We start from the raw sequence: 15434 nt of genomic DNA, 5'->3' as shown, positions 1-15434 counted from the left end.
AGGGAGTATTCTGGAGTTATGTGAATATAGCAAATATTATTTCAAACAAGAATCAGGCTTCAATTCTTATTGTAAATTGCAAGCTGTAAACTGATGTCCACCTAAACTGGGAGCAAGGTTTGATTACTCTAAGTGCTGGGTTGATGCAGTATCATAGAGCGAGGAATGACCTGATCTTTGGTTGATTTCAATGCCAGGCCAAATGATTTGAAAAGGCAGGGTGACCAGACAGGAGTAAAGGGCCAGGCCTGTTCTGAGGCTGAGGGCCTGCTCCAGGCTTTGTGCCTGAGGACTCACTTTCATTCTAAATACTGTTTGCTTACTTTTATTGCTTGAACGATATGCTTTTTCTCCCTTCTCTGTACATTGGATGTCTGCCGGTCTTTTTTTTAAATAGGTTCTTTTGGGTTTCTTGTTCTGTGGTTGCCTGTAAGAAGATGAATCTCAAGTTTGTATACTGTATACATACTTTGATAATAAATGTACTTTGAACTTTGAAGCCCACAGACCAAGAGATTTGCCTTGCAAAATGGTGACCATGATGCATTTGCATATGCATGAGCAAAACATTAAGCAATGGGAGTTGTATTAATTGGTTTGCATCAAACCAGGCAACATGGCTAAATTAGTTGCACCATTGTGACTTGAGTTCAAGCTGCCAGACCGGATGGATGAGGTCAGGCATAGACAATTAATAAGCCGTTGAGCACTTATCATATTTGTGTTCTCAGAGACACCCCTTGACAACATTAATTTTGGGTATCTGGGATTTCTGCCTCCAGACATTTTTAGACTAGTTGTGTGAATTAGTTTGAGACAAGAGGCATTTGAACATTCAAAGGCATCTGTCACTGTAGATATGCAATTCAAAGGAAGCATTGTCAACTCAAAATATTGAAGGAAACAATGTAATTGTAACTATTGGAATTCTATTGTATTAGCTCCTGTTACCTTTTATCTGAAGGGTATAAATATGTGATGCACCTTTGGTTTTGTGAAGCTCCACCGTGAGTGTCTCCAGAATGATGCCTGCATGTTGTGCTGAATAAAGACTTCTAGTTTCACCATTTTCAATGTCTTTCCGATAACTTCATTCAGTCACAACATGCATCTCAAATTCTGGTCCACTAAGTTAATGCTTATCTGAAAGTGCCACTGTATCAGCTGCCTTGCAGCGATAAACTCAATCCATACTTCAGTTTGGAAATTTCTCGAAGCAGTAACACGCCATGCAACACTTCTAACATTTGTGTGCTAGGTTCTTTATAAGTCACCAATAGGGACTGTATGCTAGGTGTTGGAATAAGCATGAGCTATATTGGAGAAAAGTTACAAATCATTTTGGATCTGGTCGGCTGGTGGCGCAGTGACATCAGTGCCGGACTCCAGAACGGAGGTTCCTGGGTTCGAATTCAGTCGGGCCGTTCCCGAGTACGCTTTCCATCTGTGCCAGGTTGAGTGTTGAGCTTGCAACTCAACCTTGCAAAATAAAAAAGAAAAATACTGCAAAATGTCTGTGTGAGGAGAGGCGCGCCACACAGTCTTTCGTTCTGCGCCTTGTAAGGCATGAAAATGCCCAACGCTGGCCTCTCAAGCCTGAGTTGACGTCATCATCACCATCAGGTTATTAAGCATCAGACCTGACGGAAAGAACAGTTTGAGACAAACAACAGAAGTTGTTAATGAAGCCATATTAGAATAGTATTAATTTTGTTGGGAATTGGAGAAAATGCATCTTCAGTAGTGAACAAATGATAGATCATTGAAGAGCATCACCAAAAATCCTCAGATGTTGCCTCATGATGCATATATTACAATGGAACCCAGCATGTGAAGACAGACCGGAGGTGGATTGAGCGGATGAGGCCAATGGAAGGTCCTACGGCAAGAAGGCGGTCTCTGCAAGCGTTGTGGAACGTGTAGAGCACGACAAGACACAGAAAACATCCTGGTCATCCACTGCGTCTAGTCCCATCTCCAGCCGTGTCGACTCTTGTCTTGCCACTGGATCCAGATGGGAATTGGGAAGAGAGAGTGAGGCTGACGCTGTGCAACTCTCCCTCACTTAAATCCAAATCAAGCGCTAGTCTTGACACCATTTAAAGCCGGCTGGTGGTGTAGTGGCATCAGCACTGGACTTCGGGGCGAAAGGTCCCGAGTTCGAATCCGGCCGGCTCCCTTGCACGTTCTCCATCCATGCTGGGTTGAGCGTTGAGCTAGCAACTCGACCTCGTAAAAAAAAGTACTAATGGTGTCGAGGTCTTCATCGATGACAATGGAGGAACCTTTTTTTTTTATAACAATGAAAATCACCAATGAAACATTTCAGGGTGGACCACGGGAGCAAGGGAAGGAGGGAAGGAGGAGGAGGTCATCAGATCGAAGTGATGGGCAAGTGAGAAGGGAAAGGCAAGAGGGGATCCAGAATAGGGATTTTCTCCTCTCTCCCCTTTTTCCATTCCCCATTCTGCCTCCCCTCTTACCTCTTCCCTTCTCCTTACCTGCCCATTACCTCCCTCTGGTTCTCTTCCTCCTTCCTTTTCTCCCATGGTCCACTCTCCTCTCCTATCAGATTCCTTCTTCTTCTGGCCCCCTTCCCCCACCCACCTTTCTTCATATGTACTTTGATAATAAATCTGCTTTGAGCTTGAACTGTAACACTATGTAAAGGCTGAGCTTAATGGGGCTTTTCTTCCTACAAAGGAGCATGAGAGGTGACTTGACAGAAGTATAAAAGATAGTAAGAGCAGAGATAGAGTAGACAGCCTCTGCCTTTTTCCCAGGGTGGTAATGGCTAATACAAGAGCATATGCTTTTACAGTGTTTGGAGGATCATTAGACATATCAACTGAAGTTGCTAAAGGGCTCAACAGCTTTCCATAGTTCCAACATGACCACTCAACTACAATGTAATGCCAGAACTATACAGCAGCCAGCTGCAATATTTTTTAAAAGTTTATTTTCTGGCTCTTTGAGCCGCATCGCCCAGCAAACCCCGATTTAACCCTAGCCTAATCACAGGACAATTTACAATGACCAATTAACCCACCAACCAGTATGTCTTTGGACTGTGGAAGGAAACTAGAGTACCCGGAGGAAACCCACACAGTCATGGGGAAGACATACACATTTCTTACAGACAGCAGCAGGAATTGAACCCAGGTCACTGGTACTCTGAAGTGTTGTGCTAACCACTACACTACGGAGCTGCCCTGTACCAGCAGTTATGGTTGAAATGGCAATAAAAAGTGACTTGACTTGACTTGAAATGTGAATGTTATTTGACCCTAGAAAGCTTCAAAAGACTTCCAGCATAATACAAATAGAAACAGAGTCATTCAAAGCTCGAAACTTCAGAGTAAATTTATGATCAAAGTACATATATTTCATACACAATCCTGAGATTCATTTTCTTGTGGGCATACTCAGTAAATCCAAAACCCATAAGAGAATCAATGACAGACAGCACCAAATAATGGGCTAATAAACCACAGCTTGAAGAAGCCAATCTTAAGAAATTGGATAATGATTGTTTCATATCCACTTTAATTTCTCACTTTTCAGATGTAGCCATCACAGCTATAAATTTGCTCATGCTCCCTACAATGTATATTTAGCAAAACAAAGCTGTTAAACATAATCACACAAAACGCTGGAGGAACTCAGCAGGCTGGTTGTTCTGCTTATTTAAGGGTCTCGGCCCGAAATGTCGACTGTATTCCTTTCCCATAGATATAGACGCTGCCTGGCCTGCCGAATTCCTCCAGCATTTTGTGTTTGTTGCTTGGATTTCCAGCATTTGCAGATTTTCTCTTGTTTCTGCTAAGCAGTTATTTCTTTCATTTCTAATCATGCAATACAGACACTACGGACATTCTTAATACATTCAGCATTACAATTGAAAGATTAAAAAAAATCTACTTTCATGTAAATTCTTTAAATGGCTACTGGTGGTGGTGACAGTACGGGTGGAGGGAAAGTCAAAGAAAAATAGTATCAACGGGGTTTATTCGACACATCTTCAGTGATCAGATGATCAGAATTCTAGATAATTTAATGTTCACGGTTTGAATTAGCATGTTTAAGTGTACTATTCTTTACAAAACATTAATATTTAATGTAAAACATCTTAAGCTTTGCCAATTATAAAATAATGAAAATTTGTCATTCTAGAGATTAGAGAAATCTGAGACACAATTTGGGTCAAAATGAAAACTACAGAACGATATTTAAAACTTCAGCGAACTCAATTCACACCTACGTAGCCAGGCACATTTTTCTTCACTCTGCCATTAAAATTCCTTCCTTGTCCCCGTATCCCAAAACTGGCCAGGCCACGATCTCAATTTAGCATACATTTCAATTGGAGGGTATCAGTTCTCCGCTCTTTCAGTCAAAGCAAACGCAAGGCAAAGGCAGGTACACAGTGGAGCCAGCAGCCTACCCAAAGACATGTCCAATTTGTCAGGTCCCGTATCCGCCGTACTCCATTCCATGCCGACCATTTCTACCTCCAACCCCTCGCTTGGCGGTACTATTACGTCAGGGCAGACGTCATCCCGTTACCGCCGTACTCCGTTCCATGCCGACCATTTCCACCTCCAACCCCTCGCTTGGCGATACTGTTACGTCAGTGTAGACGTCATCCCGTTAGGGCGGAATACGTTCCATGCTGACCATTTCCACCTCCAACTCCTCGCTGGGCGGTACTGTTACGTCAGGGCAGACGTCATCCCGCAAATTTACCGAGAGAGGAGGTATGCGATAGTTGTGTCGGGTTTAAATTAACGCCAGTGGCAGTTGACAAAACGATTTAATGAAAATTAATTTCTCATTAGACATAAAATGTTTCTTAGTCTAACTCATTGGTATACATAACAAAAATATTGTAAATGCTCTGAAATAGAAACGAAGTGCTGAAGGAACTCAGGAAGTCAGGCAGCATCCATGGAGGGACATAAATAGTTGATGTTTTCGACTGAGAGCCTTCATCAGGACTTCATTATTTCCTTCCATAGACGTTGCTTAAGATTTCCAGTGTCTGCAGAGTCTCTTGTGTTTATGACTTTGAATATTCAGCTGGTTAGGCTACACCAGTGCCGCTGGAAACATGATGAACTCTTCACCTTGTTGACTCAAGCGTGGATTTCAGCTGATGCAACATTGCACAAATGGGATTCCCATTCTAGGATGTTGGTGGCATTTCTTTGCGTCTTGTATTCCACTCATACTCTTTATTTCCAATTAATCTTTTTTTCATTGACATCAAAAACAAATAATGCTGGAAAACGACAGCAGGAGAGGTAGAATAGATAACAAAATAAACTGTTATGACTTGTAACATCAAAACATTAAATTAATGCAAAGGACGACGCGGAAGTCCGAAATGTGAGTAACTTTGTGCTTACTTTCAGCGAGACACGCACGTATCACATGGTGGCGCGATGACGTATGCAATCATATCTTTATATATATAACCTGTGATGAATTATTTAAACAAACAATGCTGAACTAAACAATATATATTAGATTAGGTTAAATTATGAGGACACACAGTCCTCTTTTATTGTCATTTAGTAATGCATGCATTAAGAAATGATACAATGTTCCTCCAGAATGATATCACAGAAACACAAGACAAACCAAGACTAAAAAAAACTGACAAAAACCACACAATTATAACATATAGTTACAACAGTGCAAAGCAATACCGTAACTTGATAAAGAACAGACCATGGGCACAGTAAAAAAAAGTCTCAAAGTCTCTCGAAAGTCCCATCATCTCACGCAGACGGTAGAAGGAAGAAAAAAAAACTCTCCCTGCCATGAACCTCCAGCGCCGCAAACTTGCCGATGCAGCATCCTGGAAGCACCCGATCACAGCCGACTCTTGAGTACGTCTGAAAATTTCGAGCCTCTGAACAGCCCTTTGACACCGAGCACCGAGCACCATCTCTGCTAAGCGCTTTGACCCCGGCCCTGGCAACAGGTAATAGGCAAAGTCAAGGATTTGGGGCCTTCCCCTCCAGAGATTCTCGATCGCACAGTGGCAGCGGCAGCGAAGCAGGCATTTCAGAAGTTTCTCCAGATGTTCCTCTGTGCTTCTCACGTCTCACGTATTCAAAAGATTATTCAAATATTAAATACACAACAGAAATTGTCAATGTTTGTGGTTTCACAAACACGAGAAAATCTGCATATGATGGAAATCCAAAGCAACACACACAAATTACTGGAAAAACTCAGCAGCCAGGCAGTGTCTATGGAAAAGTATAAACAGTCGATGTTTTGGGCCGAGACCCTTCACCAAGACTGGAAAGAAAGAGAAGTCAGAGCAAGAAGGTGGGCGGGGGGGGGTGGGAGTGGGGAAGTGATGCAGGTGATAGGTGAAAATGGAAGGGGGGGAGGGTTGAGTAGTTGATTGGTGAAGGAGATCAAAGGCTGGGGAAGGAGGAATCTGATTGGAGAGGATAGAAGACCATGGAAATCTGAAAAAGAAGGAGGGGCACCAAAGAGAGGTGATGGGCAGGTAGGGAGATAAGATGAGAGAGGAAACAGGAATGGGGAATGGGTGAAGGAAAGGATGGGGTAATTACCAGAAGTTCGAGAAATCAATGTTCAAGCCATCGGGTTGGAATCTACCCAGACGGAATATTGCATGGAAAAGTGCCCAAGATGTGGAGTGGTAGGCAGAGCAAATCACCAATACCTGAGAGTCATTAAGGGAGATTGCAAAGGAAGATGTTTGAATGTGGAGGCTGGTTGGATTTTGTAATTATTTTACTAATCTCTTGGCTGGTTCATTTGAAGCCAGATGATACAAAGAAACAAGAGTATATACAATACTATTCTCTTTCATAAAGCTTGAACCTCTCAGCCCTTCTGGCTGCAATTACAATGATTCACAATGAATTGGTTGCAGACATCACTTCTCATTTCATTACTGAATACTAAACTCTTATTTTGAGATTGTAATCCCTGGTTTCAAACAGCCTAGACAAGGGAATATAAACTATATATCAAGAACAGAAAATGTTTTGGAATTGTGAATATGATCACTTCTAATTCTCTCAAACCTCAGAGAGCATAGGCCTGGTGTACGTTATGATCATACATAAACTTCAATCCCAGAAAAATGAATCTGGTGAATCATCTCTCTTTTTCCTTCCAGATTCTGGTTCCCCCTCTTGCCCTTTCTCTTCACCTGCCTATCACATTCCTTTGTGCCCCCTCTTTCCTTTTCTGCGATAGTCCACTCTCCTCTCTAGTCAGATTCCTTCATCTTCAGCCTTTACTTTTTCCATCTATCACCTGCCACCTTCTCACTTCATCCCCCTCCACTCCCCCACCTGTAGTCCATAATACTTGAGGAATATTGAATTGACTTTATTACTTACATCCCTCATATACAAGAGTAAAAATCTTTACGTTATGTCTCTGTCTAAATGTGCAATTTATAGTCATTTGTAATAAGTAGTATGTACAAAAATATAACATAGAAGTACACTTGTATCAGCATGAATTAATCAGTCTGATGACCGGGTGGAAGAAGCTGTCCCGGAGCCTGTGGGTCCTGGCTTTTGTGCTGCGGTATCATTTCCCAGATGGTAGCAGCTGGAACAGTTTGTGGTTGGGGTGACTCGGGTCCCCAGTGATCCTTCGGGCCCTCTTTACAATGTCCTGAATAGTGAGAAGTTCACATCTACAGATGCACTGGGCTGTCCGTACTGCTCAATGCAGAGTCCTGCGATTGAGGGAGGTACAGTTCCCATATCAGGCAGTGATGCAGCCAGTCAGGATGCTCCCAATTCTGTCCCTGTAGAAAGTCCTTAGGATTTGGGGGCCCATACCAAACGTCTTCAACTGTCTGAGGTGAAAGAGGTGCTGTTATGCTTTTTTCACCACACAACCAATATGTACAGACCATATAAGATCCCTGGTGATGTTTATGCCGAGGAACTTAAAGCTGTTCACCCTCTCAACCCCAGATCCACTGATGTCAATAGGGGTTAGCCTGTCTCCATTCCTCCTGTAGTTCACAACCAGCTCCTTTGTTTTTGCGACATTGAGGGAGAGATAGTTTTCTTGACACCACAGTGTCAGGGTTATGACTTCTTCTTTGTAGGCTGCCTCATTATTATTTGAGATTAGGCCAATCAGTGTAGTATAGTCAGCAAACTTAATTAGCAGATTGGAGTTGTGGTGACACAGTCATAGGTATACAGAGAGTAAAGGAGGGGGCTTAGGACACAGCTGTGAGGGGTACCCGTGTTGATGGTCAGAGGGGCAGAGGTGAGATCGGTGTGTGGAGCTTGGCTAACATGTCATCCGTTGATTGGTAGTGTTGGTAGATTAATTGTAAGGGGTCCAGTGTGGGTGGTAGCATGCTGCAGATGTATTGCAGATCAAATATATTGTTTAATTAAGTATTTTGTTTGTTTACATAATTTATTATGGGTTATATGTAAGAAGTATGTGAATGGCATACATCATTGCACCATCATATCATATGTGGGCGCCTCACTAAGAAAAAGAAAAAATAAATAAATAAACAAGTATCCCGGCTCCTGTGTTGTTCTTTCAATTAGTTTCTGGAGTTACAAGACATAACAGTGATGATGAAGTTTTAAGTCGAACCTGAGACCTGTTGAAGTGCAGCACATTTTTCTTCAGAAGGGGAGAGAGACATTCAAGTTTAGAAAAAAATTCAGAAAAGAGATTAAATTAACAAGTAATGAGTATGGCCACAGATTCATAAACGGTGAGTACCGGGTGATAGTAATAATAATTTTTTTTAAAAGCAGAAATGGCTTGCCATATTGGAGAGATAGACACATTTGATTACACAACAGATAACTGGATGATGTATACTGAACAAATAGAGTATTATTTTGAAACAAATTTCATAGCTAATGAAAAACAAGTGTTTAGCTAGGAGGGCCATTTTGTTGAAGTGGAAGGATACATCAGCTCCCACTTTGTCACAATGGTTCTCTCAAGTGATGCTATGTCTTAGTTTGGAGAAAATTAGAAGTCAAACCTTTGAACCTTTATTTGATTTTGAGAAAAGATGGGGCTCATTTGCTCATTATTATCATTTGAGCTAATTGATATAATTTTTCCATGATCTGATTGTAAATTTTTTAGTGTATTTTCTTTTCTTGCTGGCGGTTTGATGTTTATTTTTAGAAGCTTTTTGTATGACACATGACTCCGGGGTTGTACACCTAATGGGTTCTTTTTTTCTCACTTTTCTGCTTAGTAGGTTTTTTTTGTTATCACAAAATTTTTTTTCAATCTTTAAGATAATGTCTTTTTCGAGACATTGTAAGTGTTGTTACTTCAATGTACTCATGTTATTTTTTCTGTATAATATAACAATAAAAAGATTTGAAAAGAAAGAAAAACAAGTGTTAGTGATTCTGAGTGCAATGGGTAGGAACGTTTGCTTAGAAGATTAACTAGTCCAACCAAACCAACCGAAATGAGCCTTGCTGATATTGTGAACATGATGTGGGAACATTTTGAACAAAAAACGTTGTTGATTGCCGAACACTTTAGGTTTCATAAGCAGAATCAAAAGGAAGGGGAGTCCATTTCAGCTTACTTGGCTAAATTGAAGAAATTGTCAAGGCATTGTCAATTCAGTGTTGGGCTTGATGCACTGAGAGATTACTTAGTTTGTGGAAGCTTACAAGATCACATTCAAAAATGGCTCCTAACTGAAGCACAACTCACATTTAAAAGAATAGTTAAAATCATCGCTGTATCAATGGAAACAGAAGCCATAGATGCATTTCAGTTGCAGTCAGGAATGACAGTGAGCATGAAGGAATCGAGGGAATACGATCGAGGAACGTGTTTGTAGACCGGATATTGAACTTTTTACTTTTGGACTTCGGCCATATTCCACCAAGATACAACACTTGGCGGCACGGGAGGTCGTTCCTACCTGTGGCCATCTAACTTGCAGCTCCTCCCGTGGAGGGTCAGACACCCTGAGCCAATAGACTGGCCCTGGACTTATTTTCCATCTGGCATAGTTTGCATTTTGTTGTTTGATTGTTTGTGGTTTTTGTATTGCTATATTTATGCTCTATTCTTGGTTAGTGCGGCTGTAATGAAACCCAATTTCCCTCAGGATCAATAAAGTATATCTATCTATCTATCTATCTAACAAAATTGCAAAGTCTAAACAGAAACCTGCCTGGCTAAACAAATAGTGTTATCGTTGTGGCAGGGGCTCACATACACCAGGTTTAAAGGTGAAACTTGCAGAAAATGCAACAAAGTAAACTAATTATCAAAGTACATATATGTCACCATGTACACCCCGAGATTCATTTTCTGCAGGCATACTCAATAAATCTGCAGAATAGCAATGACAGAATCAATGAAAGATCGCACCAGCTTGAGTGTTCAGCCCAGTGTGCAAAAGACAACAAGCTGTGCAAATACAAAAAGAAAGAAATAGTAATAATAAATAAATATCGAGAACATGAGATGAACAGTCCTAGAAAGTAAGTCCATGAAGGAGCATGTCGGGCAGACACAAATAAATGGACCGTATAGGAAAGAGAAAAAAGCTAAAACGTTAAGTTGCTATTTCAAGAAGAGCACTAATCAGCATGCTGTTGATGAGAATCGAAAAATAATGAGAGGGACACCAGACTTGGTAGCCTTGAGACTTACAATGTGAAAACCAACAAGAGACAAGCAAATGGCTTACACCAGATGTGGATGGCAAATTAAAATGAAACGGGGCACTGGCTTGGCTATATCAGTCATTCCACAAAATGAGTCTGAATGATATTTCAATGATACTGAACTGAAGCCCTTATAAAAGGGAGATGACAAATGAAACATTCACACTACTGTTTACTCCTCAGTAACTTTATGGTGAATGACGAATACACTGTGTACTCCACCCCACCCCCCCTCCCCCCAGGCATTCTGGCAGTCATGAGCAATCAATTGCATGCTGAAGATTGAACGCAAGACTTTACAAGTCAATGGCAGATTCAGTGCTCAAAATTAATAAGTATAAATGAATCTCAGAATTTTCAACTAAGACATTCACATGTTTTCAAAGTAATATCCTTTTTTCAACATGAAATGATATTCACATTAAATAAATTATTTCAACTCTTTAAAAATTATTTATAACTAAATTGAACAGATTTTAACCTTGTCACACCTGCAGATATCCAACTAAAAACTTACAGTACTGTGCAAAAGTCTAAGGCACATGCACAGTACAGTATATAGTTAGGGTGCCTAAGACTTTTTGCATAGTAATGCAGTAATTTTATGTATTGCACTGTACTGCTACTGCAGCAAAAGGAAAACAAACTTCATGACATATGTCAGTGATGATAAACCTGATTCTATTACGGGTGTCTATTGTGGACTGAAAGTGGGAAGGAAGCAGGGAGAGGTGAATCATGGTTAGAAAAAGGGGAAGGGAAAGGGAGGAGCAGGAAGCACCAGAGAGACTTTCTGCAATGATGAATAAACTAATTGTTTGGAATCAAATTAACTTGCCTAGTGTCTTAAGGCTGGGTGTGTCTGCACCTGTGCCATTCCCACCCCAGCACTCCTTCTCTGACATCTGCCTCACACCCTCACAGCAGCACTCCACCCTTGCCATTCTCAACATCCTTTGCTCCCACCAAATTTACAAACTCACTATCTGCTCCACATTGACAAATACAGTACTGTGCAAAAATCATATATTTTTACTGGAGGAAAAAAAACCCTGTAGAAATAACATTCTTAACAGTGAAACACAACAACCAAGAAGCCATATTGGGTTTGTATATGTTAAAAACAAGAGGTCCAACATTGTGGGGTCATGATTGGCAGCGACAACTAAAACTTGATTGGAGATCCATCCACATCCCCTGCAATAAAGTTAACTGAAAGCAAATTGAGAAAGGTACTGGAAGATGCCACAACAGTAGTTAAAGATGACATTGGAAAGCGCAGATGGCATTTGAAAGGGTAAAAAAGTGTTAAGTGAAAACACCACACCCAATTTTTACAAAGCTCATCCAGTTCCTTGTACCATCTGTGATAAATTAGCCAGTGTGCTCAATCTATGGAGGCTGAAGGAATTCTTTCCAAGGTTGGGTAGCGCCCATTGGCAATGCCAGTGGTCCCAGTAGTGAAGTAGGATGGATGTCAGAATCAGTGGTGATCTTAAGGTCACCATCTGAAAGTAGATCAATGTCTTCTGCCCTGGAGAGAGGGTATCTTTGCAAACCTTTTGAAAGGGAAGCACTTCAACAAAGAGGACTTAGTTGAGGCCTACCTTAGATGGAGATGGAAGAAGAGTCCGAAGTGTTTCTCACCATGAACACTCACAAAGGGCTTTATCGTTATAATAGGCTTATTTTTGGAGAACCATCTGCACCTGCACTCTGCCAGAAAGCTGTGGACCAGGTGCTGCAAGGCTGCTCAGACACTCAATGTTACCTGGTTGACATCATTGTTACCAGTGAGGATGCAAAGATAATCTCCAAAATCACAAGACAGTGTTAAAAAGATTAGAAGATTATGGGTTTAAAGCATGACCTGACTTGTAACTTATTTAAACCAAGCAAAAAATCTAAGTAGACAAATATCCTTTCTCCTGTATTTTTCATTCACTTAGTTCCTGGAGTTACAAACCATAACACTGCCCACCCACCCACCCACCTTTTCTCTCTCCTGGCCTCACCTACCACCTGCCATTTTGTACTCCTTCCCCTATCCTATCTTCTTATTCTGGCTTCTTCCCCCTTTCTTTCCAGTCCTGATGAAAGCTCTCAGTCCAAAACATCAACTGTTTATTCCTTTCATAGATGCTGCGTGTTCTGCTGAGTCCTCCAGCATTTTATGCGTATTGATCTGATGAAGCTTTGCTGAACTTTCTTTGTCTCATGAATATTGTCTGTTAGACAGGGTAAGCACAGTTGTCCACATTATTTCAGGAAAGGTCCCACTAGGAACTGTGTTTGAATTAAAGTATTTCTATATGTTTGATAGATTAATGTGTAGTTTCTAATGGTAATATACCCACTGGGGGAGCTTTATTGTTGCAACATTGTTCACAGTCCTGTTATCAGGAGGATACAGTCATCATTCTGCAGTCATTATTCACACTTGATAGTGTGGAGGATCTGAGAGACCTTGGCGTCTGTGTCCATAGGACACTCAAAGCTGCTGCGCAGATTGACAATGTTGTTCAGAAGGCGTATGGTCTGTTGGCATTCATCAACAGTGGGATTGAGTTCAAGAGCCGTCAGGTAATGTTACAGCTATAAAAAACCTTAGTCAGACCCCACTTGGAGTACTGTCTTCAGTTCTGGTCAATTCACCACAGAAAGGATGTGGATACTATAGAGAGAGCGTGGAGGAGATTTACAAGGATGTTGCCTGGATTGAAGGGCGTACCTTATGAGAATAGGTTGAGTGAACTTGGCCTTTACTCCTTGGAGCGACAGAGGATGAGAAGTGACCTGATAGAGGCGTATAAAATGATGAGAGGCATTACCAGGAGGTACGTCATCTGCTGAAGGCTAGATCTGTGGCATTCAAGTCTGGCAACCCAGGCCTGTACCAGAAAACCAGGTATGATTTGCAGAGGGCTATATTGAGGGCGAAGGGACAATTTCAAATGAGGTTGGAGGCAATATCAGATGCACGGCAACTCTGGCAGGGACTGCAAAACGTTACTTCCTACAAAGCGAAACCCAATAGTATGAATGGCAGCAATGCTTCACTACCAGATGAACTCAACACCTTCTATGCACACTTTGAAAGGGACAACACAACTACAGCTGTGAAGATCTCTGCTGCACCTGATAACCCAGTGATCTCTGTCTCAGAGGCTGATGTTAGACTGTCTTTAAAGAGTGTGACCCTCGAAAGGCAGAAGATCCCGATGGAGTACCTGGTAAGGCTCTGAAAACCTGTGCCGACCAAATAGCGGGAGTATTCAAGGATATTTTCAACCTCTCACTGCAATGGGCAGAAGTTCCCACTTGCTTCAAAAAGGCAACAATTATACCAGTGCCAAAGAATAATGTGGGCTGCCTTAACGACTATCACCCAGTAACACTCACATTGACAGTGATGAGATGCTTTAAGAGGTTGGTTATGACTCGACTGAATTCCGGCCTCAGCAAGGACTTGGACCCATTGTAATTTGCCTATCGTCACAATAGGTCAATGGCAGACGCAATCTCCGTGGCTCTTCACATGGCTGTAGACCACCTGGACAACACAAACACAAACACTATAGTCAGGATGCTGTTCATCGACTATAGCTCAGCATTTAATACCATCATTCCCACAATCCTGATTGAGAAGTTGCAGAACCTGGGCCTCTGTACCTCCCTCTGCAATTGGATCCTCGACTTCCTAACCGGAAGACCACAGTCTGTGCAGATTGGTGATAACATCTCCTCCTCGCTGATGATCAACACTGGCGCACCTCAGGGGTGTGTGCTTAGCTCACTGCTCTACTCTCTATATACACATGACTGTGTGACTAGGCATAACTTAAATACCATCTACAAATTTGCTGAAGGTACAACCATTGTTGGAAGAATCTCAGGTGGTGACGAGAGGGCGTACAGGAGTGAGATATGCCAATTAGTAGAATGGTGCCGCAGCAACAAACTGGTATTCAACGTCAGTAAGACGAAAGAGCTGATTGTGGATTTCAGGAAGGGTAAGACGAATGAACAGATACCAATCCTCATAGAGGGATCAGAAGTGGAGAGTGTGAGCAGCTTCAAGTTCCTGGGTGTCAAGATCTCTGAGGATCTAACCTGGTCCCAACATATTGATGTAGTCATAAAGAAGGCAAGACAGCAGCTATTCTTTATTAGGAGTTTGAAGAGATTTGGCATGTCAACAAATACACTCAAAAACCTCTATACTTGTAACGTGGAGAGCATTCTGACAGGTTGCATCACTGTCTGGTATGGAGGGGCTACTGCACAGGACTGAAAGAAGCAGCAGGAGGTTGTAAATCTAGTCAGCTCCATCTTGGGCACTAGCCTACAAAGTACCCAGGACATCTTTAGGGAGCGGTGTCTCAGAAAGGCAATATCCATTATTAAAGACCTCCAGCACCCAGGGCATGCCCTTTTCTCACTGTTACCATCAGGTAGGAGATACAGAAGCCTGAAGGCACACACTCTGCTATCCGATTCCTGAATGGACTTTGAAGATGTGGACACTACCTCACTTTTTTAATATACAGTATTTCTATTTTTGCAATTTTTAAGTAATCTATTCAATATGTGTAATTTACTTGTTTATTTATTATTATGTTTTATTTTATTTATTATTATTTTTTCCTCTCTCTGCTAGATTATGTATTGCATTGAACTGCTGCTGCGGTTAACAAATTTCACGTCACATGCTGGTGATAATAAACC

The 15434-nt window shown here is 41.6% G+C and overlaps 1 protein-coding gene across 3 annotated transcripts in view; it reads right to left on the bottom strand.

Annotated features, from left to right (window-relative positions):
• The window catches only part of LOC140196271 (UAP56-interacting factor-like), a 30749-nt gene extending 26173 nt beyond the window's left edge, over positions 1-4576 (bottom strand). The window contains exons 1-2 of one of the 3 annotated variants that reach the window (XM_072255182.1): positions 4445-4548; positions 324-427 (exon numbers count right to left, since the gene is read on the bottom strand). Coding sequence is in view for 2 of the 3 variants with exons in the window: in XM_072255181.1 (XP_072111282.1) it covers positions 4445-4505 (61 nt within the window). In the remaining variant the exon portion in view is untranslated. Of the gene's footprint in view, positions 1-323; positions 428-4444 lie in introns of all 3 variants that reach the window. The other 2 variants (XM_072255181.1, XM_072255180.1) reach the window with 2 other exon arrangements.
• Between the last annotated feature and the right edge of the window lie 10858 nt (positions 4577-15434).

The sequence above is a fragment of the Mobula birostris genome, chromosome 4, assembly GCF_030028105.1.
Source record: "Mobula birostris isolate sMobBir1 chromosome 4, sMobBir1.hap1, whole genome shotgun sequence".
In the NCBI taxonomy this organism is placed as follows: domain Eukaryota; kingdom Metazoa; phylum Chordata; class Chondrichthyes; order Myliobatiformes; family Myliobatidae; genus Mobula; species Mobula birostris.
Note: the sequence above shows the minus strand (reverse complement) of the source record. Positions and strands in the feature narration are given on the sequence as shown.